The sequence below is a fragment of the Calypte anna genome, chromosome 2, assembly GCF_003957555.1.
Source record: "Calypte anna isolate BGI_N300 chromosome 2, bCalAnn1_v1.p, whole genome shotgun sequence".
In the NCBI taxonomy this organism is placed as follows: Eukaryota; Metazoa; Chordata; class Aves; order Apodiformes; family Trochilidae; genus Calypte; species Calypte anna.
In genome coordinates, this window is record NC_044245.1 from 596,209 (window position 1) to 618,263 (window position 22,055).

Here is a 22,055-nt window from a genome sequence, read left to right on the forward strand (position 1 = left end):
AGAACTCCGGGAGACACCGGCATGGAAAGGGCCTCCTGGAGGCAAAGGCTCTGCTCCCCTGCAGGGCTTCTCTGCTCTCTTTGCTTCAGCAGAGCCCAAGTCAGGTGTGGAAGGCACCGGGCTGGTGTCAGGGCTGAGGAGGGGATGTTGATGAGCAGGTCGATGATTGACACCTGGGAGGGAGGAGGTGCTGCAGGGAGCAGCAGTGCTCAGAAAATACAATGAGGTTTCCCGGGGCCCCAAAGAGCTGGTGCTGGAGGGTTCCTGATTCCTGCAGAAAACGCTGCGAGGTGTTTGGGTGGGAGGAGATGGGGGAAATAACCAGGAAATAACCAGGAAATAACCAGGGAGCAGCAGCAGGAGCTGCCAGGAGGGTGGCTGAAGGGTTTGGTGTTAAAAAGGCAAACAACCCAAACCCCAAAACCCCCCAAACCCCGAGTTGTTTCAGCAGCTGTGGTGAGAGCAGAGCAGGGGGGCAGCACAGCCCCTGGTGCCTTCAGCTGGGGGACAAGGCCAGGAGGCAGGGAGGATCCTCAGGAGGTGCTGGCTGCAGATCCTGAGTGGATTTCAGCGTTTTTCCTCATTCCCTGAAGTGCCAAGGGGGCAGAAGTTGGGTCAGCCCAGCTCGGGGGTGATGCCCACGTCCTCGGCTTCCCCCGAGGAGCAGCAGAGCAAGGGGCAGCTGGGGTTCTGCTGGAGTTCTGGAGGTTCTGCAGGGCAGCTCTGGGCAGCCCAGAGCCCAGGATCCCAGAGAACTCCTCTGGGCACGGCCTTCCCGTGGGTTCCCTCTCACCATCACCCTGGGGACAGCTTTTCCTCTGCCTTCCTGGTCCCGAGGACACCCCATGCTCCTGGGCAAGGATTCTGTTGGGTTCCTCCCGGAACAAATCCCATCCAACACCTCCCCACCAAATCTGCTTTCCTGCTGGGAAAGAGTTGGGGGATCTGGATGGGGTGTGGGGACCTCCAGGAGCTGCTGAAAGGAAAGCCTGGAGGGAAGAGCTGATCTGGGAAGGTCCCGTTTGGGAGCAGCCACAGAGCATCCAGCCAAGCAGAGATGTCACTTAAACCAAGGATTTGTGCCACCAAAATCCAAACAAATCACCTTATTTAGAGGTTCAGGTGGAGGCAGAGCTGAAATGGAGTTAGGGATGGAAATCCAGGCAGTGTCAGGAGGAAGGAGGGCAGAGATGTTTTGTTGTATGACCTGGTGAAGATGTTGGTGCCTCCTTTCTCTCACCTGGAGAGGTTCCTTCAGGGAACCAGGGGGGTTCTGGTGGAGCAGGGGGGGTTCTCCCACCACCCAGACCTGAACCCCGGGGCACACAGGGACAGAAATGTCACTTCCCAGCACACCAGCTCAGTGCCACCCTCTCTGCTGGGGATGTGAAATGTGCAGAGGTGTTAATGAGGGATCCAGCCTCAGAAACGAGAGGTCTGGGTGTTGTCTCTGAACTAGCATGGAATTGTCAGGGTTGGAAAGGGCCTTAAAGCTCACCCAGTTCCAGCCCCCTGCATGGAATGATTAAACAAGGACTTTGGGTGGGAGAACAACCTTTCCCTCCATGTGCTGCTCTTAGGGAGGCTTCAGGCCCTGTGATTCCTGCAGCCACACTTCAGCGTTGGCTTCAAACGATGGGAAAACAACACTAAAAGGTAAAGCATCAAATATTGATGCCCACAGACACATTAATGCACAGAGGTTCCTCAGGGAGTTTCTGTTCCTTCTGCATGCAAGGAGAAATTCCACGGTGTTGACCTGTGGGGCACTGTCACCTCCCTAAGTAATCTGCAGAGTCGATGTGCTGCTTACATTTTATTTTAAAAAAAAGGGAAAAAACAGAGAGTAGCAGAAAGTGAGCATCCGAGAGTGCAGAGAGGTGGGCAAGGGAAGCTCAGATGGGAGGAGAGCAGAATAAACCTGACTGGAGTGGGGTAAACACTGGGTGATCCTTCAGTATGGTGGGAAAGGGGAAGGAGGAGTGTGGGAAGTTCCCATTCCCTGCCCAAATCTTTTCACAGGGGAGCAGAAGATTCCCTCAGCTCCTCCTGGGGAAAGTGTTTTAATTCTCTTGTAGCAGAGGGGACTCAGAGTTCTTCAGAGACTCTGTTACTCAACAAGAAACTGAGAATCCCTGTGTGGCCCTTGAGAAATGGTTTAAATGGTTTTAATGGTCTCAAACTTGTGGATTCAGGTTGGAGATGAGGGAGAAATTGTTTGGGGTGAGGGTGCTGAGCCCCTGGGTGCCCAGGTTGCCCAAGGAAGCTGTGGCTGCCCCATCCCTGGCAGTGTTGAAGGTTGGATGGGGCTTGGAGCCCCCTGGGCTGGGGGAGGGGTCCCTGACCATGCAGGGGGGGCACTGGGGGGGATTTAAGGTCCCTCCATCCCAAGTCAGTCTGGGATTTTATGAAATAATATTCCTAAAACAACCAACTGCAGAACCTCTGGGGTCTGGGCAGTCGCAGGAAAAAAACAAGGAAGCCAGACAGTTTTCTTTGGGGAGCATTCCCAACCCGTGCTTTTATTTATTCCTTCTTAAAAGGCTGGGGGTGATGTTAATCTGCAGCTGGAAGGCTCACCCTGTGCTGCTCCACCCCTCAGTGCTGACACAAACACCTCGGAGAAGAAAATGGGTTCAGTTTTAGGAGCCCCAGCATCCTGTAGATGGTAGGCAGGAGGTCAGGGTGTAGCTCATGAGGCTTTTCTGCCCTTTTTGTTTTCATGCCCCATCACTGGTGGGCAGAAGTCTCCCCTCAGCTTGCAAACATCTGGCATTTTGTGATGATGTTGACAGAAGGTGGTTTCCTTTCCACACACCTTCACTTTCCCTTTCAGATGATGGGGATGATCTTGCAGTCTTCTGGTCGGTGCCTCGTGGGTGATGCAGCCAAGACTCCAGAAACTGAGGTCTGGTGCAAGTGCTTCCTGGGGAGAGCTCATCTTCCCTTCTCAGGCCTTCCTTTGGTTTTTCCCAGGAGGGGAATAAGGAATGTAAGAGGGGAAGTGTGGAATGCAGAGGTGCTGCTTCTGGCTGAGGCTGTCCCTGGGCTGCAGGGTGCTGCAGAGGCTCCAGTGCTGGGGCTGCTCCTGGGCCAGGAGCCACTGGCACCCACTGGTGGAGTTCTGTCCCCTGGGACCTTTCAGGGGTGAGGACACAGAGAGGGGCAGTGTGGGTGGGTGTGGGTGCAACACCCCCCTCAAGGAACCCCCAGGAACTCACCTTGGGGGGCAGGTCCTGAGCTGTTGTCCCCAAAAGGGGCAAAACTCCCCCATTCCTGGAGATGCTGGGGATGCCCTGTGGTGTCCCAGCCTGGGTGTCCTGCCCCATTCCCAGCCCCAGCAGGACTGGAGCTGAGCTGCCTGCTCCATCTCCACCCTGCAGCTCCCCTGGGTGCTCCTGGCTCCCAGCACCCCTCACCCCTCCTGCAGAGGAGCACCCCCAGCCCAAAGAGCTGGAGCCTCCGCTGTGCTGGGAGAGCAGAGCCAGGGACACGACCTGCACGGCAAGGTTTGGGAAACTCTGATGGGTCCCTGAGCCTGCACGGCTCCGAGCAGCTCCGGGGGGTTCTTTGTCACCTGAAGTGCTGCTCAGGGCTCGGTGTCCCCTCTGCTCTGCCAGTGCTCCTCACCACAGCCTGGGACCTGCCACCCAGAGCTGGTGAGGAGCTGGGAGAGCACTGGGTGCCCCTCACTCCCTTCATTGCACAGAGAGAATGAGCTCCCCAAAACCCCCCCAGTGGTTCCCTCTGAGGTCCTCATCCCACCTCCCCCCGTGGGGCATCACCAGCTGCCCCACAGCTCGTCCCATGGGCTGACCCCGGGGACCCACGTCCTGCCCCAGGCCATGGTGGGTGCCGGCTGCCAGAGCCATGGGGTGGTGACACGGGGGGGTTGGGGACACAGGTGGTGAAGGGGACTCGGTGGTGGCATCCTCCAGTGACACGGCTTCACCCTTCTGGTGTCACCAGAGGCGGGGGCTGTCCCAGTCTGTGTCCTGCAGAGGGGACCCCCCAGTCCCACCCCTGGGGACCCCGGAGCACCGCGGGGCTGAAGGAACACTTCTCAGGAGGTCTCCTGGTAGGCAGGACCAGAACTCCTCTCCCTGCTCTGGCACCGGTGCTGTCGAAGGGTCCTGAGTGCACGGGGGGTCCCCAAACCACGAGGGCCAGGGTGGGGGTCCTGGTGTGGGTGATGGGGTGTCCCCCACTGCAGACCCCCTCCCCGCAGCCCGGGCTCCCTCTGGTGTCACCAGATGTTTGCTGGAGGGACAAAGGGGGACCCTGTGGCACAGCCCAAGGGTGTGGGGGGCAGACACCCCCTTTTCCAGCCCCAGGGATGGATGCAGTGCCCGGCTGAGGAGGCAGAACCGGGGCTCCGGGCTCAGGCACCCACTGGGCTGGGAGTCGGTTCTGGTGCCAGAGCTTGGTGCTGGCACTGGTGGTGACACTGGTGCCGATGTTGATGGCAGTGGCAGCACCAGGGCTCGGTGCTGGTGCCAGTGGCCATCCCAGTGCCGGGGCTTGGAACCGGTGCTGGTACCAGTGCTGATGCTGGCACCACTGCCCGTGTGCAGGCTGCTGTGCCCATGGCGGTGCCAGAGGTGGTTCCGGTGCTGATGCTGGTGCCAGTGTGATCCTCGTGCCAATACCAGTACCGATACCGGTGCCAGAGGCCAGGCTGCTAGTGACAGTACCAGTGGCACCAGTACCAGTGATGATTCCAGAGGTGGTACTGGTGCCGATGTCGATGCCGGTACCGCAGCCAGGTGCCGGTGCTGTGGCAGTGCCAAAACCCAGCTCCCGGTGTCGGTGCCTCCCGGTGCCTCCCGGTGCCGGTGCCTCTCCCGGTGCCGGTGCCTCTCCCGGTGCCGGTGCCTCTCTCGGTGCCGGTGCCTCTCGGTGCCGGTGCCGGTGCCGGTAGGCGGCAGTGCTCGGCGCTCTCCGCTCCCCGCCCGCAGCCGCCCAGCCCGGAGCAGGCGGATGCAATTCCCCGGCTGCCCCCGGCTCCTCGGCGGGGCGGCGGGGCCCGGCCCGCAGCTCGCAGGCACCGACAGCGCAGCCCCCGGTACCGGCCCCGGTCCCGGTCCCGTCGCCCCGCTTCCCTCCGCGCTCTCCCCGCCGCGGCCCGGGCCCAGCCGACGGGGCCCGGCCCAGCTCCGCGGGGCCATGGCCGAGTGGGCGCCCGCCCAGGTAAGCGCGGCCCGGACCGGGCCACCGGCACCGGGGCCCCCGCCCCCCCCCCCGAACCCCCGACCCGCTCCAGCGGCCGCTCCCCGCCGCCGCCCCGGCCGGGACCCCCGCGGTGCCCCTGGGACACCCCCTGCCCCCCCTCATCTCCCCCTCCTCCGGGCACCCCCCGCCCGCGGAGCCCCGGTCCCCCCCTGCACCCCCCGGCCCCGGGGACCTGAGGCGGGATGGCTCCGGTGCCACCGGGACCTGACCGGGCACCTCTGCTGACCCGGGATGTCCCCGTGTGTGTCCCGTCCCCCCCCTGCCCCGCTCCCCGGGATGCTCCGGTGCCACTCGGCTGTCCCCATGGCACCGCGGTGTGACCGGGCACCTCTGACCCGCCGTGTCCCTGTCACCCCGGAGTGTCCCCGGGCATCGCTGCCCCAGGATGTCCGTGTCCCCAGGATGTCCTGGGGATGTCCTCTGTCCCCAGGATGTTCCCGTGCCCCGGGATGCACCGTGCAGGCTCCAGCCCCAGGGTGCCCCGGACACCTGTAACCCGGGATGTCCCCATGTCCCCGGGCCGTGACCCGGCAGCACTGACCCAGGATGTCACCGTGCCCCTGGGATGTCCCGTGAAGGCTTTGCCCTCAGCCACCCCTGGCCCAGCCTGCCCGTCTGTCCCCAAGATGTCCCCAGCCACCCCTGGCCCAGGCTGCCCGGTGCCCCCTGCCCACCCCTCCTCCTCCTGGGGGGGTTCCTGCCTGGGCAGCCCCAGGGAAGCCCTCACGAGGTCTGGGAACACAAGGTGCTGGGGAAGGGGTCGCTGCCCTCGTGGCACAGTGACCTGCCCGGAGCTGGCCGGTGTCCCACGGGGACAGTGACCGGTGCTGACCCCACGGTGACAATGACAGGCAGCCCCGGGGTGGCGGTGGCACCGCACACCGGAGTCCCCAGCAGGGTGCTGGGGGTGGCAGCGGTGGCCAGGAGCCCCCCGGGTAGCGGTGCTTGCCACGGGGCTCTGAAGAGAAGCTGGGGTGGAGTGGGGTGGGGTGGGTGTGCCCACGGCCCCCCTCCCACCCGTGCCCTCCCCACGGCCCAGGTGCAGGAGTGGAACGTGGAAGCCCCCCACCTGATGCCGCTGCAGCCGCCGCTGCTGCCCGAGCGGGCGCACGTGCGGGAGGCTCAGCTGCACCCCGCAGAGGCCTCGCTCTGGACCGTGGTGGCCACCGTGCAGGCCATGGAGAGGAAGATCGACCTCCTGGCCACCCGCCTGCTCAGCCTGGAGGGACGATCCGGCACGGCCGAGAAGAAGCTTCTGGACTGTGAGAAGACCACCATGGAGTTTGGGAACCAGCTGGAGAGCAAATGGGCCGTGCTGGGCACCCTGATCCAGGAGTACGGGCTGCTCCAGCGGCGGCTGGAGAACGTGGAGAACCTGCTGAAGAACAGGAACTTCTGGGTCCTGCGGCTGCCGCCTGGACCCCGGGGTGAGGTCCCCAAGGTGAGGGCTCCTGGGGGGAAGCCGAGGGCCGGGCAGAGGGACCCTCAGCTCCCCTGGACACCCCTGAGCTGGCGGGGCATTGTCCATGCAGGTGCCCGTGACCTTTGTTGACATCGCCGTCTACTTCTCGGCGGAGGAGTGGAAGAATTTGGAGGAGTGGCAGAAAGAGCTGTACAATAACCTGGTGAAGGAGAACTATGAGTCCTTGATCTCCTTGGGTAAACGTCCCTTTGTCCCTTCTTTCCCAGCGGGATGGGGTGTCCCCAGAGGGTCAAGGACAGGGGTGGTCTGGTCCCCTGTCTGCACGGCGCGGACCTTGGACCTCCTGTTTGTGGGGGAACCCTCCTCAGCTCGTGGTGGCACGTGGGGATGGGATGCTCTGCTGTGCCATGCTAGTGGCACTTGTGGGTCTGCTGGTGGCACCGTGTGAGTCTGTTGGAGCCACCACATGGGGCAGCCCAGTTCCAGGGAGCTGGTGTGGGTCCCCCTCCCCAAAAATGGGGAGCTACAGGACACGGAGGTCCTGCCCGGTGTAGGCAGCTTCTCCATCAGGAGCTGCCAGGGGCTGGCAGAGCCCCTTGTCCTCCCAGCACTGGGAGGGTGGGGTGGGTGCTGCCCCGGTGCTGGTGACAGCCCCGCTGTGTCCCCACGCAGATGGTGCCCTCTCCAGGAGTGAGGCTCAGCCCCGCGGCGAGCGTGGGGACGGTCCCTGCATCCCCGAGCCCAGGGAGCTGGAGCAGAGGGAGCTGCCACCCGACACCTGCGCGGGTGAGGCACCGGCCAGGGCAGCGCTGGGTCCCTCCTGTCCCCACTGTCACCCACCTCGTGTTCCTCCCATCCCAACATTCACCCCGGGAATATCCCTGCTCCTTGTCCCATGGTCCCGGCCATGTGTGACCAGGGGCCACCACAAATGACACCAGAAAATCCCTCAGGACTGATGTGCTGGGGTCTTGGGCATCCATCCCTGGGAGATCCGTGTGTCCCCCACTGCCACCATCCATCCCTGGGAGATCCATGTGTCCCTCACTATCATTAGTGTCTTGTCAGGTCCCAGGGGCTGTGTCACACCCACCCATCCCAGGGCCTGCCCGTGGTCACCCGTCTCCATGGGCTGTCCTATTGTCACCTATCCCCGGGGCTGTCCCGTGGTCATCTGTCCCCCGGGACTGTCCCTCCATCCCCACATCCCCCTGGGGGTGTTTGATGCCCCATAACCACAGTGGGATGGGGACAACCGGAGCCTGGGGGGTCCTACCCCCTAAGCCCAAGGCGGTGGCAAGTGGCCAGAGCCTGGCACTGGCCAAGTGTGTCCTTGTGACCAGAGTCGCTGATCTCCACCTCGGACATCCTGTCCCGGATCAAGCAGGAGGTGGCCTTCGTGGGGGAGCAGCAGTTCGGGGAGGAGCGGGGGATGCCGGCAGACCCCTGTGCAGGTGACCCCCCCACCCCCTGCCCTGACCCCCCCCCACCCTCCCGGCACAGGATGCGGCCCCTGCTCTGCTGAGTCCCTGTCCCTGTCCCCCCGCAGGCGCGGACGCCCTGATCACGGCGCACGACTTCTTGTCATGGATCAAGCAGGAGGAAGAGCCCTGTGTCCGTGAGCCCTGGGAGCTGCCAGAGAGGGAGATGCTGACAGGTCCTGGTCCTGGTCCTGGTCCTGGTCCGGGTGAGCCATGCAGACCCTGGCCCCGAGGGGCTTGGAGCACCCACCCACCCAGGCTGGGCTGTGGCAGGGGTGGGGAGGAGGCTCCCAAGTGACCCCCAGAGCAACCTTCCAATATCTGAAGGGGCTCCAAGAAAGCTGGGGGAGGGCTTTGGACACGGGGGGGTAGGGAGAGGAGAAGGGAAATGGGTTAAAACTTGGAGAGAAAGGGGAGATTGAGGTTGGAGATGGGGAAGGAATTCTTGGATTTGAGGGTGCTGAGCCCCTGGGTGCCCAGGTTGCCCAAGGAAGCTGTGGCTGCCCCATCCCTGGCAGTGTTGAAGGTTGGATGGGGCTTGGAGCCCCCTGGGCTGGGGGAGGGGTCCCTGACCATGGCAGGGGGTTGGCACGGTGTGGGGATTTAAGGTCCTTTCCAATCCAACCCAACCCATTCCATGATTCCACAGTCCCCAGTGTCCCCAGCAGGCACTGAGCAGACCCTTTCCCTCCCCAGCAGCTGCCGAGGGGCTGCTGGTGAAGACAGAGGAGCGCTGCCCCCACGCAGAGCCCCCCGAGGAGGTGGGGCTGCCGGGGGGCTCCGGGGACCTGCTCTTCACCGGCGGAGGCTTCGGGAACCCCGAGGGTCAGGCGGCAGCAGCAGCAGCGGTTCTGCCGGCACAGCACAGACTGAGCAAAACCCCGGGCTCAGAGCCGGGGCCGGGGGGCACCGAGGGGGGCGGGGGGGTCATCCCCAGCGGCACCCCGGGCCCCACCGAGGAACGTCCCCACGGGTGCTCGGAGTGCGGGAAGAGCTTCAGCGGGAAGAAGAGTTTGCGGATCCACCAGCGGAGCCACGCGGCCGAGCGGCCCTACCCCTGCGCCGAGTGCGGGAAGAGCTTCAATTGCCACTCGGGGCTGGTGCGGCACCAGATGATCCACCGCGGCGAGCGGCCCTACAAGTGCACCGAGTGCGGGAAGTGCTACAGCCGCAAGGAGCACCTGCAGAACCACCAGCGGCTGCACACCGGGGAGCGGCCCTTCGCCTGCGCGGCCTGCGGCAAGAGCTTCATCCGCAAGCAGAACCTGCTCAAGCACCAGCGCATCCACACCGGGGAGCGGCCCTACCAGTGCCCGGCCTGCGGCCGCAGCTTCCGCTACAAGGAGTCCCTCAAGGACCACCAGCGGGTCCACGGGGTCGAGGCGGGACCCCCTCCCTTGCCGCCCCCCGGTATTATGCCCCCCGGGGACTAAAGGGACCGCCCGCCGCGGACCGACGCCCCCTCCCCCCGCACGCCCCCCGCACCGCTCCGAGACGGGGACGCGCGGCTTCCTACCAAATACAGGCGCCCGGATGGGGTGGGGGGCACGGGCAGCCCCCCCCGGGGGTGTCAGTGCACCCACAGACCCGGCCCCTGCCACGGACGGACGCTTTTTAGCCCCCCACCCCCTTTCCCCGACTCTCCCCACACCCACCCACACCAGACAATCTCGCTGCACAGGATGGGGAGCAGCCCACTCCCCCACACCCCCACGTCCCCTCCCCTACTGCCATGTCCCTTCCTTGTCCCCCCGCCTGCTGCTGTGCTCCCCACACGCCCCCCACCCTCCCTGCTGCTTATTTTTACAGCCCCCCAGCCCCGTGCCGTCCGCTCTGTACAGTGCTTGGGCTGTAGTTTTGTATGGACCGTGCGATACCCAATAAAGTCGTGCTGGGCTGCAATGCCTTTGCCCCCCACCCAAAGATCCCCCCCTCCGAGATCCCGGCCACAATCCTGTCCCCTGCCCATGATCCTGCACCCAGGAAGGACACGGCACCACCTGCAAGCTGAGGGATGGGAAAAAGGGGGTGGGGGGTACAATCACCTGGTGGAGAAGCACCCCCCCTCACCAGACTCTTCCCAGCATCTCGAATTCCCCCCCATTCCTCATGTTGGTGGCATGTCCCCAGGTGTCACCAAGCCTGGAGTTGTCAGCCTCACGGTGCTGCACTGCACAGCCCTGCACGGGGCAGGACCGTGGGGCAAACGACCCCCCGTGTCCAAAAATCACGGGGGGGCTCCAGCTCGGAGCATGGCAACACCCCGGGAATCCATCAGCTGGATGACACAACCACTGAGCGGGGGTGGCACAAGGCAGCAGGAACCGGGGTCACCCAGGCTTGGGGACATCCCTGAGGCTTCAGGGGGAGCTGGGAGGGGACAGAGTCCCACGGGGGGCTCTGGAGAGGGCAGGATCAATCCTCCGGGGTCCTACGTGTGGCTGGGCTGGGAGAGTGGGGAAAGCTCATGGGGAGGGGTGTCAGGGGTGGAGGGGGTCCCACTGCCCCCAGGACCGAGTCCACACACAGAGACATTTTTTTCCTGTTTTGTGGGGTTTCTTTTTTTTTTTTTTTTTTGGTTTTTGATTTTTTTGGGGGGGGAGGATTTTTTTTTAGAGTTTTTGGTTGTTTGTTTTTTTTTTTAAACAGAAGTTTATGGTTATATGCAAATTAGGTCATTAAATGATTTGCATAAAATGTTCGCACATCAGCGACTAAGTGTTCCTAACTCCCCCCTGCCCCCCCAGACAGGCAGGACCCCTCCTCGCCTGCCGCTGCCACACGGCCCCCGCTCTCACCGCCGGCTTCCCTCGCTCCGACCCGCACCGGGCAGGCGGTGGCACGGCCACAGCTCGGCCTCCACACCTCACCCGCTCACCTCACCGGGTGAACCCCCCTCGTACCTCCCGTCTGCTCCCGGGGCTCCCGGCTGTGCCGCCGGCCACGCGTGTTCGGCGCCCCCGCGCACGCCGCCCCCCGCGCGCTCGCCCCTCCATCCGTGGCCCGGGGCGGTGGCCGGGGGGGCGGCGGGCACGCCACGTCCTTGGTGGACGGTGTCCCCCCCTTCCCTAGCTGTTGGTGAGGAAGAGGCGTCTGTGTCTGGAGGCAGAGCCCCGCGGCCGGCCCCGGCGTCGCCCCCGGCCCCGGTTGCCCAGGGGGCTGCGGCTGGGCACGGCGCTTTCCCCCCAGGCGGCGTTCCCGGCGGGCGGCTCGGGGAAGGCGGGCTCGGCTTTGGGCTGCTCGAGGAGCGGGGGGCTGCCGGGGTCCCGCCGAGGCTCCGGGGGAGGCGCCTGGCTCTGCCCGGCCCGCTCCTGGCGCAGGTACCGCAGCTCGTCGCGGATGTCCGTCAGGACCCCCAGCAGGCGGAACTGGAGCTCCCGGTCGCGGGCTCTCTCCTCCCGCTGGGTCGCCCGTTCCTCTTGCCACATGGCCAGCTCCTGGTGGTACAGCTGGTCCCACTGCTCCTCCAGGTCCAGCAGGTGATGGATGTTAGTCCTCCAGCTCTCCCGGCGGTCTTCCCGCAGGCGGGAGCAGCCCAGGCCGCGGGGGGCTCCGGGGCCCGAGGCGGGGGCGTCCCCCGGGGGGGAGGCGGAGGAGGGCAGCGACTCCTCGGTCAGGGCGCCGTGCAGGGGGGAGCGGGCGGGGGGCTCCTCCTCCGCCGTCGGCTTCTCCCAGGCGGGCCCCATCAGTACCCTGGGCAAAGCGCCCATCTCCGGGCCCGGGCCCCCCGCTTGCTCCTCGGGGTGGGAGGAATCGAGCCCGCGGCCCAGGGGGGGCAGGTCGGACACCCCCTCGTGGCCCCAGTCCGAGTGAGCGTCCACGGGGTTGAGAGGGTCCTCGGGCAGGGAGGTGACGGAGCCCTGGGAGCTGCAGCGTCGGATCAGCATGGCCTGGCGGGACAGTTTCGTGTCTTCCTCTGCGGCCACGGGGGCCTCGGGTCCCGGCTGCACCCCCACGGCCCCGCCGTGGCCCCTCTCCACCTCCCGGCCTTCCCGTTCCTCCTCCTCTGACATGGAGGCGTAGGAGACGAGGGACTCGTTCCGCAGGGACGGGGAAATGGCTGACATGTCCGGAGTGCGCAGCTCCGGCCCTGACTCAGCTGCAAGAGCAGAAAACCCCCTGGTGAGCCCGAGCCACCGACCCAGCACCCTGCCCTCCCCCAGACACGCGTGTCACCCCAAGGGACATCCCCAAGGGACCCCCCTGACACCGGGAGAGCCACAGCCTTTGCCTTTCCTTGGATTTGCTGCCTTCTCTTACCAAACAAACCCTGGCAGGTACAAAACCACGCTCCAGGATCCACGTTTTTCATCCGCAGCCCTTGGGGACCCACGGCCCAGGAGGGCCGGGAATGGCCAGGGAAGCATCTCCCATCAGGGTGTCCCCACGTCTGCCACCCCAGCGCCGTCCCAAGGGCTGCCAGCAGCATGACCCAGGATTCCTGATGCAAACCATCACCAGAGACTTTTCTGAATCATCAGGACACAGAGCTCCCTGAACCTTACCAAAGGAGAGCCCCTGAAACGCTCAGAGGGCTGAGCACCTCCCTGGGAAGCCAGGCTGAGGGATTGGGGTTGTTCAGCCTGGAGAAGAGGAGACTCCCAGGGGAGCTCAGAGCAACCTCCCAATATCTGAAGGGGCTCCAAGAAAGCTGGGGGAGGGCTTTGGACACGGGGGGGTAGGGAGAGGAGAAGGGAAATGGGTTAAAAGTTGGAGAGAAAGGGGAGATTGAGGTTGGAGATGGGGAAGGAATTCTTGGATTTGAGGCTGGTGAGACATTGGCCTCAGCATCTGTGTTAGATAAAAACCTGAGGCTCTGGGCAGAACTTCTAGCAGTCTGCCAGTACCTGAAGAGCCCCCAGAAAAGCTGAGGAGGGACAATTTACAAGGGCCTGGAGTGATAGGATGAGGGGGAAGAGTTTCAAAGTGGAAGAGAGGAGATTGAGTTGAGATATTAGGAGGGAATTGTTTGGGGTGAGGGTGCTGAGCCCCTGGGTGCCCAGGTTGCCCCCAGAAGCTGTGGCTGCCCCATCCCTGGCAGTGTTGAAGGTTGGATGGGGCTTGGAGCCCCCTGGGCTGGGGGAGGGGTCCCTGACCATGGCAGGGGGGGCACTGGGTGAGCTTTAAGGTCCCTTCCAACCCCAACAATTCTGTGATTCTCTGACCCCCCCGGGCCCTGCACCCTCCCTCCACCACCGCCCCCCTGTCCCCCCGTGTCCTCACCAGAGCTGCTCTGCCCTTCCCCCCGGCTGTACTCGCAGATGAGGGAGGGGTCTGGGCTCTGCAGCGCCAGGCGGGGCACGGCCGAGCCCTCCAGCTCGGGCAGGGAGGAGGGCTGCCCGTTGGTGTCGATGTAGATGCTGGGGTGGCTGACGCCGGGCTGGAGGTGCATGAAGGACTGTTTGGAGGCACCGGGGAAGAAGAGATCTGTGGGGACAGAGAGAAGCCAGCCTCAGCCACCACGGCCACCCCAGCACACCCCAGGTCCCAGGGGGCTCTGCAGGTTCCGCTTTGCCCCTTCGCCCTCCCTCACACCCCCCGGGAACATCCTGAACCCGATCAGCCACAAGGATTCCTTCCTCCCTCCCATCCCTCCTTCCTTCATCCCAGAGACCTTCTGCTCTTTCTGGCTCAGCCTGAGCTGAGGGAAATGACACCCCCATGCCCCCCATCTCCACAGAGACCTGAGGGGCTGGGCTGAAATCAAAGAGCAAAAAAGGGAGCAGGAACAACTGGAGCTGGTGTCCTCTGGGGACACACAGGAGCTGGACACATCCCCTTTGTGAAAATTAACAGGCAATGGGGAGAAATCTGAGTCCCGGTGGGTCATGAAGCCCATGTGGGGAGAACACCACAACTGCAAGGACCATCATTCTGCCAGCATCTCATGCTCCATCCCTGGCAGTGCTGAAGGCTGGATGGGGCTTGGAGCACCCTGGGCTGCTGGGAGGTGTCCCTGACCACAGCAGGGGTTTAGAACCAGATCATCTTCAAGGTCCCTTCCAACCCAAACCATTCCAGGATTCTGTGATCATTCCCCCAAGCACCTCTGGGGCAATTGAGAGAACCAGAACCAGCAAGGGGGTTCAGCTGGGACACAGGTTTGCTCTGCAGCAGGACCAAAGGCAAAGCTCTGTGATGAAGGCATGGCCCCAAGGAGATGGCATGACCCCATGGAGATGGCATGGCCCCAAGGAGGTGGCACAGCCCCATGGAGATGGCATGGCCCCATGGAGATGGCATGGCCCCAAGGAGATGGCATGGCCCAATGGAGATGGCATGACCCCATGGAGATGGCATGGCCCCATGGAAATGGCACAGCCCCAAGGAGATAGCACGGCCCCAAGGAGGTAGCATGGCCCCAAGGAGGCGGCATAGCCCCAAGGAGGTGGCACAGCCTGCCCAGGGACCCATCAGCTGCCCCCAGCCACCTCCAGCACCCAGCTGCAAGGAGACAATGAGATGTCACACTGAAGTGGCTGCTCCTGCTCCCTGTGACCTCAGCAAACCATGGGGGATACTGACCCGGAAAAGGGAGTAAAATCCCAGTCCAGCTTTTCTAGGTGCTCTCCAGCAAGGCAAAGGAAGAAAGAAAAACAGCAACCCCAAAAAAAGACCCGTTCCCACCAAGCTGGAGGTGCTCCTGTTGACCCCAGGTCACATCCATGATGGAGTTTTAATTCCAGTTTCCATCCCCAGCAGTTTGCTGCGTGGCCACGAGGACCACGGATGCTGCGATCCCACCACAAACCACGCACACGAGCAAAACCCCAAAGTCTCCTTCCACGAGAGGTGCTGGCACAGGCCCGGCAGAGCCAGGAGCTCGGCGTGACCGCAGCCTGGTGCCATGACCAGGCCTGATGCCCCTCGGTGGGGACGCAGCAGGGGACTCTGCCGCTCCAACTCTCCTCTCCCCAGAGAACACCACGACTGACCTGGGTCTAAGATGATTTCGGGTTCCGAGTCGTGGCTGGCCTGCAGGAAGGTGGAAGCCACCATCTTCTCCAGGGGCGTGAGGCGCGGCTTGTGGAGGGGCCCGCCGGCGCGGTTCATGGGCAGGTGCTTCTTGGAGGTGATCTTCTTCTTGACGTCCAAGCGCAGGTCGCGCCACTTGTGCTTGAGGTCGTCGATGGAGCGCTCGGTGTAGCCCAGGAAGTTGACGCGGCTTTGGATTTGTGTCCAGAGCTGCTTCCTCCGCACGGGGTGAGCCCGGAGGGCTTCGGACCCATACAGGGCGCTGAAATGCCGGACCACATTCCAGACCAACGTCTCAGTCTCGTCATTGGAGAAGTTGGCCTTCCTCTTCCGGCCAGACGCTGGCATCGCCTGCGAGGCTGCGGCAGAGGTGGAAGGGGCACAATTGAACCTCGGTCCCCACTCCTCTCTGTCAGCTCCTGGGGGGAACATGGGGCTGCGGGAGCCCGAGGGAGCCGCGGAGGAGGGAGCCGAAGCAAGAGCCCCCGAGGCATCCATGGCAGGGGAGGCTTGGGCCGGGGAGGATCTAAAGGGCCGCTTCGGCACACCACGCGGCAGGGGGGCACCTCATCCCCTCGCCCCGGCTCGAGAGCACCTGGGAGGGGAGAAAAGGAAAGGGCAGCGGTGGGCGGCGGCAGCGCGGGGCGACGGCGAGGGTCCCCGGCCCTCTCCAACCAGAGGCGCCCGGGGACCCCCCCAGCCAGCTACCGCGGGGGCCGCCGAGAGGGCGGTGGTGGGCGCGTGGGTCACGGCGCGCGCCTCGGGGACGCGGCACGGGGTCCCTGGGCAGGGCCTGGAGGCTGGGCTGAGGGTGCAGAGGAGCGCCTCGAGGCCACGGCAAGGGCCTCGTGGCCACGTTGGCAACAAGAGGGAATGGCTCTGGTTGCACGGAGAGTGTCTCCAGGACATGGTCTTGGCAACCACCCCAGGGCTACAGCGGGAGCCACGGCAACAATGTCAGGGCCACAGCCATCACCTCTGGACACAGCCAGCACCACAGCAAAGGGCTCGGCCATGCTCAGCACCTCAGGTCCACAACCAGGACCTCAGAGATGGCGGGAACCTTGGCACCGTGGCGAGGGCCACGGCCACGGTGAAAGCACCGGGGCTGGAGCGCGGGGGCCGCGGTGAAGGCCTTGGCCACGGCACAGGTCTAGGGGCCACAGCAAAGGCCTTGGCCATGGTGAGCATCTCCAGGCCACGGTGAAGAGCTTGGCTATGATGCAGGCCTTGGCAAGGGTCTTGGCCATGGGGAGACCCTCAGGGCACCAATGAACACCCCAGGTTCCTGCTGAGGACCTCGGCATTATGGCAGAGTCCTTGGCCACGGCAAGTGCCCCAAGGCCATGGGAAAGGTCTTGGCAAAGACCTTGGCAATGGTGAACACCTCAAGATCCCAGTGAGGGCCTCAGGGCCATGGTGATGACCATGGCAATGGCAAAGACGGTGGCCATGGTGGAAGCCTTGACCATGGTGAACACCTCAAGATCCCAACGAGGGCCTTGGGGCCGCAGCAAAGCCCAAGGCCAAAGCAAGGGCTTCAAGGCCATGGCAAAGACCTCGGCCACGGTGAGCACCTCAAGATCCCAACGAGGGTCACGGCAGAGACTTTGGCAAAGGTCTTGGCTGCGGTGAACGCCCGCAGCTCTCAGCGAGTGCCGTGGCAAAGACCCTGATGAAGGCCTCGGGGAACACCCCAAGCTCCGGCCAAGTGCTTCATGGCCATCACCAAGGTCCTGGCTCCACCAAACCCTTCAAGGTCCCGGCAGAGCCCGCGGCCACGGTGCGGGTCTGGGGCCTGAGGCAAAGCCCCCATCCGGGGCGAGCACCCCAAGGCCACGGCGTGAGCAGCCCCCGCCGCGGGCCCGGGCCCCGCAGACTCCCGCAGCCCCGCGGGGAAAGTCTCCGAAGCCCCTCAGCATCCCCCGGCCCCACCGAGACCCCCCCCGGGCGGCCACCCCGGCGCTCCTCAGCCCCTCCCGGGGACAGCGGCCTCTCCTCCCCGCAGCCGCGGGGCTGCCCCGGGTCCGGCTGTGTCGGGGGGGTCCCGGCTGCACCCCCGGGGCAGGGCCGGGGCCTTCAGCCCGCGGCTTTTGTTCGCGCTTCCGCCGGGCACCGGGGACAAAGGGGCCGCCGGTGCCTTCTGCGGGGGAGGGACGTGCGTGTGTGTGCGGGAAGGGGGGGGGGGAACCGGGGCAGGGGAAAGGGGGGGGACAGGAACAGAACCCGCGGGATTTCACCCCCTCAGCCCCCAACTCTCCCTTCCCACCCCCAACCCCCCAGCCCCGTTATAACACCCCCCGGGGCAGGACGGCGGGCGCCTACCTGTGCCGGGACGGGCGTGCGAAGGGGAGGAGGGGAAAGGGGGGGGAAAAGGGAAGGGGAAGGGGGGGGAAAGGGAGAAGCGGGGTCAGCGGTGGAGGTTGGGGTGGGGGGGTGGCCGGGGGGGGGTCTCAGCGGCGGCGGAGGCGGCGGCGGGTAATGGCTCCCGCCTCGGCGGAACTCTCCTTCATTTCCTCCGCCTCCCAACAGCGGCGGCGAGGGGGGAGCGGGCCCGGGGGCTCCGCAGCGACCTCTGGTGGTACCGCCACCGGCATGCGGGGGGGAGAGCTCCGGGACACCCCGGGAACGGCGGGGACACCCCAAAACGGGGGAGACACCCCAGGAACGGGGGAGACACCCCAGGAACGGCAGAGATACCCCGAAACGGGGGAGACACCCCAAAACGGAGGAGATACCCCAAAACGAGGGAGACACCACAGGAACGGGGGGGACACCCCAGGAACGGCGGGGACACCCCAAAACGGGGGAGATACCCCAGGAACGGCAGAGACACCCCAAAACGATGGAGACACCCCAGGAACGGCGGGGACACCCCAAAAAGGGGGAGACACCCCAGGAACGGGGGAGACACCCCAGGAACGGCAGAGATACCCCAAAACGGGGGAGACACCCCAAAAAGGGCGGAGACACCCCAAAACGGCAGAGATGCCCCAGAAGCCGCAGAGACACCCCAAAACGGGGGAGACACCCCAAAAAGGGCGGAGACACCCCAAAACGGAGGAGATACCCCAAAAACGGCGGAGATACCCAAAAAACGACAGAGACACCCCAAAAACGGCGGAGATACCCCAGGAACGGAGGAGACACCCCAAAAACTGGGGAGACACCCCAGGAACGGGAGAGACACCCCAAAACGGGGGTGACACCCCAAAAACAGCGGAGATACCCCAAAACCGGCAGACACCCCAGAAACGGGGGAGACACCCCAAAACGGGGGAGACACCCCAAAAACGGGGGAGACCTCAAAACGGCAGAGACATCCCAAAAGAGCACCCACCCCCAAAACGGCACACACACACCCAAAAAAGCACACATAACCCCAAAACTGCACACACACCCCAAAACTGCACATCCCCCAAAACCGCACACACCCCCAAAACAGGACACGCCCCCCAAACCGCACACCCCCCACCTCCCTTCACCGCAGTGACACCCATTTAGGGACACCCCCTACACCCCTCTCACGACTGCAGCACCCCCGTTGGTGTGCACCCCTGTGGGGACCCCTCCCCAGGACACCCCAGTCCTGAACATCCCCCTCCGGGAGCTGTGTGCACCCCAATAACTGTGTATCCCTGTGGGGACCCCCCTGGGGCACCCCAGTCCTGCACACCCCCCTCTCCGAGCCCAGGTTCGCCCTCTCCCCCCTTGGGGAATCCCAGCCCTGCCCCCCCACCCCCAGGGGCTGTGTGCACCCCAATAATTCTGGCATTCCCATGGGGGACCCCCTCTCAGTCCCCCCCTTCTTGATCCCTGGGGGATCCTCGGTCCCGACCCCCTTCAGTGGCCTCCAGCTGCCTCCGGTTCTCGGTGCAGACGTGGGGTTTGTCCCGGTGCCCCCTTCCCTTGGGGGACAGAGGTGTCACCATGACAGGGAGTGGGGGCTGGGGTCCCACACTCTTGGTGGGGGCCGTACAGGGGACCCGGGGTGCACGTGGTCCCCACTGCCCACGGAAGAGGGACAGAGGGTTGGGGACCCAGGAGTGGTCATGGTGTCACCGTGCCACGGGGGTCCACGTTCCCACGACAGGGTGAGGGAGGGGAATGGAGATTTGGGGTGGGCAGCCCCAGGAGAGGGTGGGGAGGGTCAGGGGGGCTGTGCGTGGGTCACGGTGGGGCATTAAGTGACAATATTCCACCAGCTGCTCCTTTTTGCCTTTTTTAATGCCAGTTGCAAACGCCCAGGTGACAACAGCCGGCGGAACCCGCGTCCCCCCAGCACGGGGACACGCAGCACCACCCCACACACCCCCTGGCAAACACAACCACCCCACGCAGGGCAAATCAAATCAAATCCCCCCCCACGCAGGGGGGGCAGCTCCACGATGGCTTCCCGCAGGCCGCAGAAGCCCACCCCCAGGAGCGGGTCTCGGCAGCGGGCTGGTGACCCCAGCGCCAGCCCCCGGCACCGTCCCCACGGGCGGGGACATCCGGAGCGTGATTGCTTCCCCCCGAACACCCGCCGTTGCCACGCAGACCCCACGGCACAGCTCCAGCGGCGGGGCACGGCGGCCCGGGCAGTCCGGTTGAGGAGCTCCGTGTGTCCCCACCACAGGCTCCGGGCACCTCACTGCTTGGACGGGCTGTCCCCGCCGAGGCCCGTCCCGGCGCTGGCTGTCACCGTGTGCACCGCGTCCTCCAGCCGTAGAAGGCCTGGAAGAGCCCGGGGGAGGTGGCCCGGCACTCCAGGTACCTCCGCAGCGTGGCCAAGCTCCCCCACACCTCCCGCTCCGAGGGGCAGGGCCGAGCCACCAGCCCTCCCCCGGCCTCCTCCTCCTCCTCCTCCTCCTCCCTTGTCCCCACGTCCCCGTCCCCTCGGCGCTCCGGCCCCTCGCCCGCCCGGTGCTCCGGCTGCTCCCCGGTGAGGGTGCCGGGTACCGGGCCCTGGGTGCCGGCGGCGGGGCAGAAGCCGGCGGCACGGAAGCAGCCGGCGATGAGCCCCGGTCGCACGTCCCCCCAGGCCTGTGCCAGCATGTGGAGGACATCCAGCAGGGACGGCTGCTCCACGCCGCGCTCCACCGACAGCCACCGCAGCAACCGGCGCCGGTAGTGCCCCTTGAGGTCGCCGGTGATGCCGCGGTCCAAGGGGGTCGGCCCGGGAGGCGGCTGGCGGGACAAAGACCATCCTGACGTGGGAGAGCTGAGGTAGGGATGGACCCGGTGCTTGCGAGGAGGAGCAGCGCGCTCTTCCCCTGCCGCCGCATCGCCTCGTTGAACTCCCGCAGCCACTCGGTGAACACCGGGGCGGTCACGGCGGCCGAGCTGTCCGCACGGTAGCTCCAGGGCATCTGCTCCAGGTTGACCCCCTGGAGGCAGCGGGGCCGGGGGCTCTCCCCCACCGCCCGCAGCGGCAGCTTCTCCGAGCCGTCGGCGTTGGCGCAGAGCAGGAGGCCGAGCCGCTCGCCGCCGCTCTCGCCTTCGCCGGGGGAGCCGGCGGGGAGGAGAATCCCCGTTTCCCCGCAGACGTAGATCTCGGGGGCCGCGTAGCTGCGGAGGAGGCCGGGCAGCACCGCGCCGGCCCAGCGCTCGGCCGTGGGCTGCTCGGCGTCCCCGTCCTCCGCCGGTGGCTTCCTGAAGGCCAGGTTGTGGCGAGCCCGAAGCGAGCCAGCCACCCCCCGTTGGGCTCCGGGTCGGGCCGGCCCAGCGCCCGGGCGAGGTGTTGGCCTTGATGTGGAGCAGGGGGGGGCTGAGGGGCAGGCGGGCGGCCCGGGCGCCCTCCACCAGCGCAGCAGCGCGGCTTCCAGGGCCGCGTCCTTCCCCTCCCGCTTGCCGTTTGCGCTCGGGGTCGCCGTTGCGGTGCCACTCGGTGAGGATCCGCTCCCGGTTCTTGATGATGCGGCAGATCTGGGGCTGGGACACCCCGAAGCGCTTGGCCAGCTCGCTCTGGGACACCTTGGGACCTTCCAGCATCTCCAACACCCGCACCTTCTCCGTCAGCGACAGCTCCTTCCGCTCCCTTCCGAGGGGCTCCCGTCCCTTCCGTCGTCCCCGGGGAGCGGCCGGCGCAGGGGCCCGGGGGCGGCCGGGGCGGGTGCCGGTGAAGCCCTTCCCGCAGCGGCCGCAGGCGTGGGCCGAGTCCCCGCCGCGTCCCAGCCGGTGCCGCACCAGGTCCGGCTTCTGCCCGAAGCTTCGGCCGCACTCCCCGCACTCCCGGATGGGCGGTGGAGCCGCGAACCCCCCGTTACCGGCACCGGGAGCCGGCTCTGGCTCGGGGGCACCGCAGAAGCTGCAGCCCCGTTCCGGCGGCGGGACGGGGAAGTCGCCGGGGCCGGTGGGGTGGTTCGGGGGGGACGCGGGCAGTGGGGACGCCCCCTCCTCACTCTTCAGCTCCTGCCCCAGCCAGTCCCCTGCCGAGACACAGCGGAGTTAGCAGGGACCCCCACCCCAGAACCGCTCCGGTTCGGGCAGGGTTCAGCCCGGTACCGGTGCCACCCGGCCCCCCGCTCACCCTGGGAAGAGCCATGGGGCGCTGCGTGTGGCCGGGGGCTCCGGTGCTCCCCGTAGGGCCCCGCCGCCTCCTCCCCTCGCTCCACCTGGGCCAGGATGTCGGGTTTTGGGGACGGCGAAACCTGGCACCGAGACAAGAGCCGGTGGCACCGGTACTGCCACCACACGGCACCGCGGACCCGGGCACCACGGGCCCGGGCCGGCGTCCCCCGCCCCCGTTTCCCCGAGGTGAAGGGGACACCGGCGGTCCCGTGCTGAACCCAGAGCCACCCCACGGCCACCGCCTCCTCCCGCCGCCCCTGTGCCACCGGGCTCGCTCACGGCCGGTGCTGGGCAGGACCCGCGTGCCTCACCCAGGGCGGCGGACAGCTCCCGGTCCTCCTTCATGGCACCGGCACCGGCACCGCTCCGCCGCTCCCGCCGAGGCCTTCACC

At 65.6% G+C, this 22,055-nt stretch overlaps 3 protein-coding genes across 3 annotated transcripts; 1 reads left to right on the forward strand and 2 right to left on the reverse strand.

Moving 5' to 3' along the window:
• Positions 1–5,130: 5,130 nt before the first annotated feature.
• LOC103536139 (zinc finger protein 282-like) lies at positions 5,131–10,038 on the forward strand. Its single transcript, XM_030444919.1, has 7 exons — positions 5,131–5,190; positions 6,272–6,673; positions 6,765–6,891; positions 7,328–7,441; positions 7,999–8,109; positions 8,205–8,336; positions 8,833–10,038. The coding sequence occupies exons 1-7, from the start codon at positions 5,167–5,169 to the stop codon at positions 9,567–9,569; spliced, it is 1,647 nt and encodes a 548-aa protein (XP_030300779.1). The 5' UTR covers positions 5,131–5,166; the 3' UTR covers positions 9,570–10,038.
• Positions 10,039–11,204: 1,166 nt separating this feature from the next.
• Positions 11,205–17,484, reverse strand: LOC103536140. Its single transcript, XM_030446475.1, has 4 exons — positions 17,437–17,484; positions 15,072–15,706; positions 13,360–13,563; positions 11,205–12,235 (listed from the first exon to the last, which is right to left on the reverse strand). The coding sequence occupies exons 2-4, from the start codon at positions 15,607–15,609 to the stop codon at positions 11,205–11,207; spliced, it is 1,773 nt and encodes a 590-aa protein (XP_030302335.1). The 5' UTR covers positions 15,610–15,706; positions 17,437–17,484.
• Positions 17,485–19,324: 1,840 nt separating this feature from the next.
• On the reverse strand, positions 19,325–22,008 carry LOC115597958 (tigger transposable element-derived protein 3-like). The gene is given in 13 exon segments (XM_030446476.1): positions 19,325–19,818; positions 19,821–20,262; positions 20,264–20,319; positions 20,322–20,342; positions 20,345–20,767; positions 20,770–20,827; positions 20,830–20,894; positions 20,897–20,942; positions 20,944–21,129; positions 21,131–21,190; positions 21,193–21,521; positions 21,623–21,731; positions 21,733–22,008. Coding segments are annotated over 13 exon segments (2,148 nt in total). The 3' UTR covers positions 19,325–19,741.
• Between the last annotated feature and the right edge of the window lie 47 nt (positions 22,009–22,055).

Excerpts from the sequence above, each read along its gene's own strand:
- LOC103536139 (XM_030444919.1), top strand. The coding sequence starts at position 5,167 with ATGGCCGAGTGGGCGCCCGCCCAG. Across the intron at positions 5,191-6,271 it reads CCGAGTGGGCGCCCGCCCAG|GTGCAGGAGTGGAACGTGGA; the intron begins GTAAGCGCGGCC and ends CCCACGGCCCAG. Across the intron at positions 6,674-6,764 it reads CCCGGGGTGAGGTCCCCAAG|GTGCCCGTGACCTTTGTTGA; the intron begins GTGAGGGCTCCT and ends TTGTCCATGCAG.
- LOC103536140 (XM_030446475.1), bottom strand. The coding sequence starts at position 15,609 with ATGGATGCCTCGGGGGCTCTTGCTTCGGCTCCCTCCTCCGCGGCTCCC. Across the intron at positions 13,564-15,071 it reads CGAAATCATCTTAGACCCAG|ATCTCTTCTTCCCCGGTGCC; the intron begins GTCAGTCGTGGT and ends CTGTCCCCACAG. Across the intron at positions 12,236-13,359 it reads GGAAGGGCAGAGCAGCTCTG|CTGAGTCAGGGCCGGAGCTG; the intron begins GTGAGGACACGG and ends CTGCTCTTGCAG.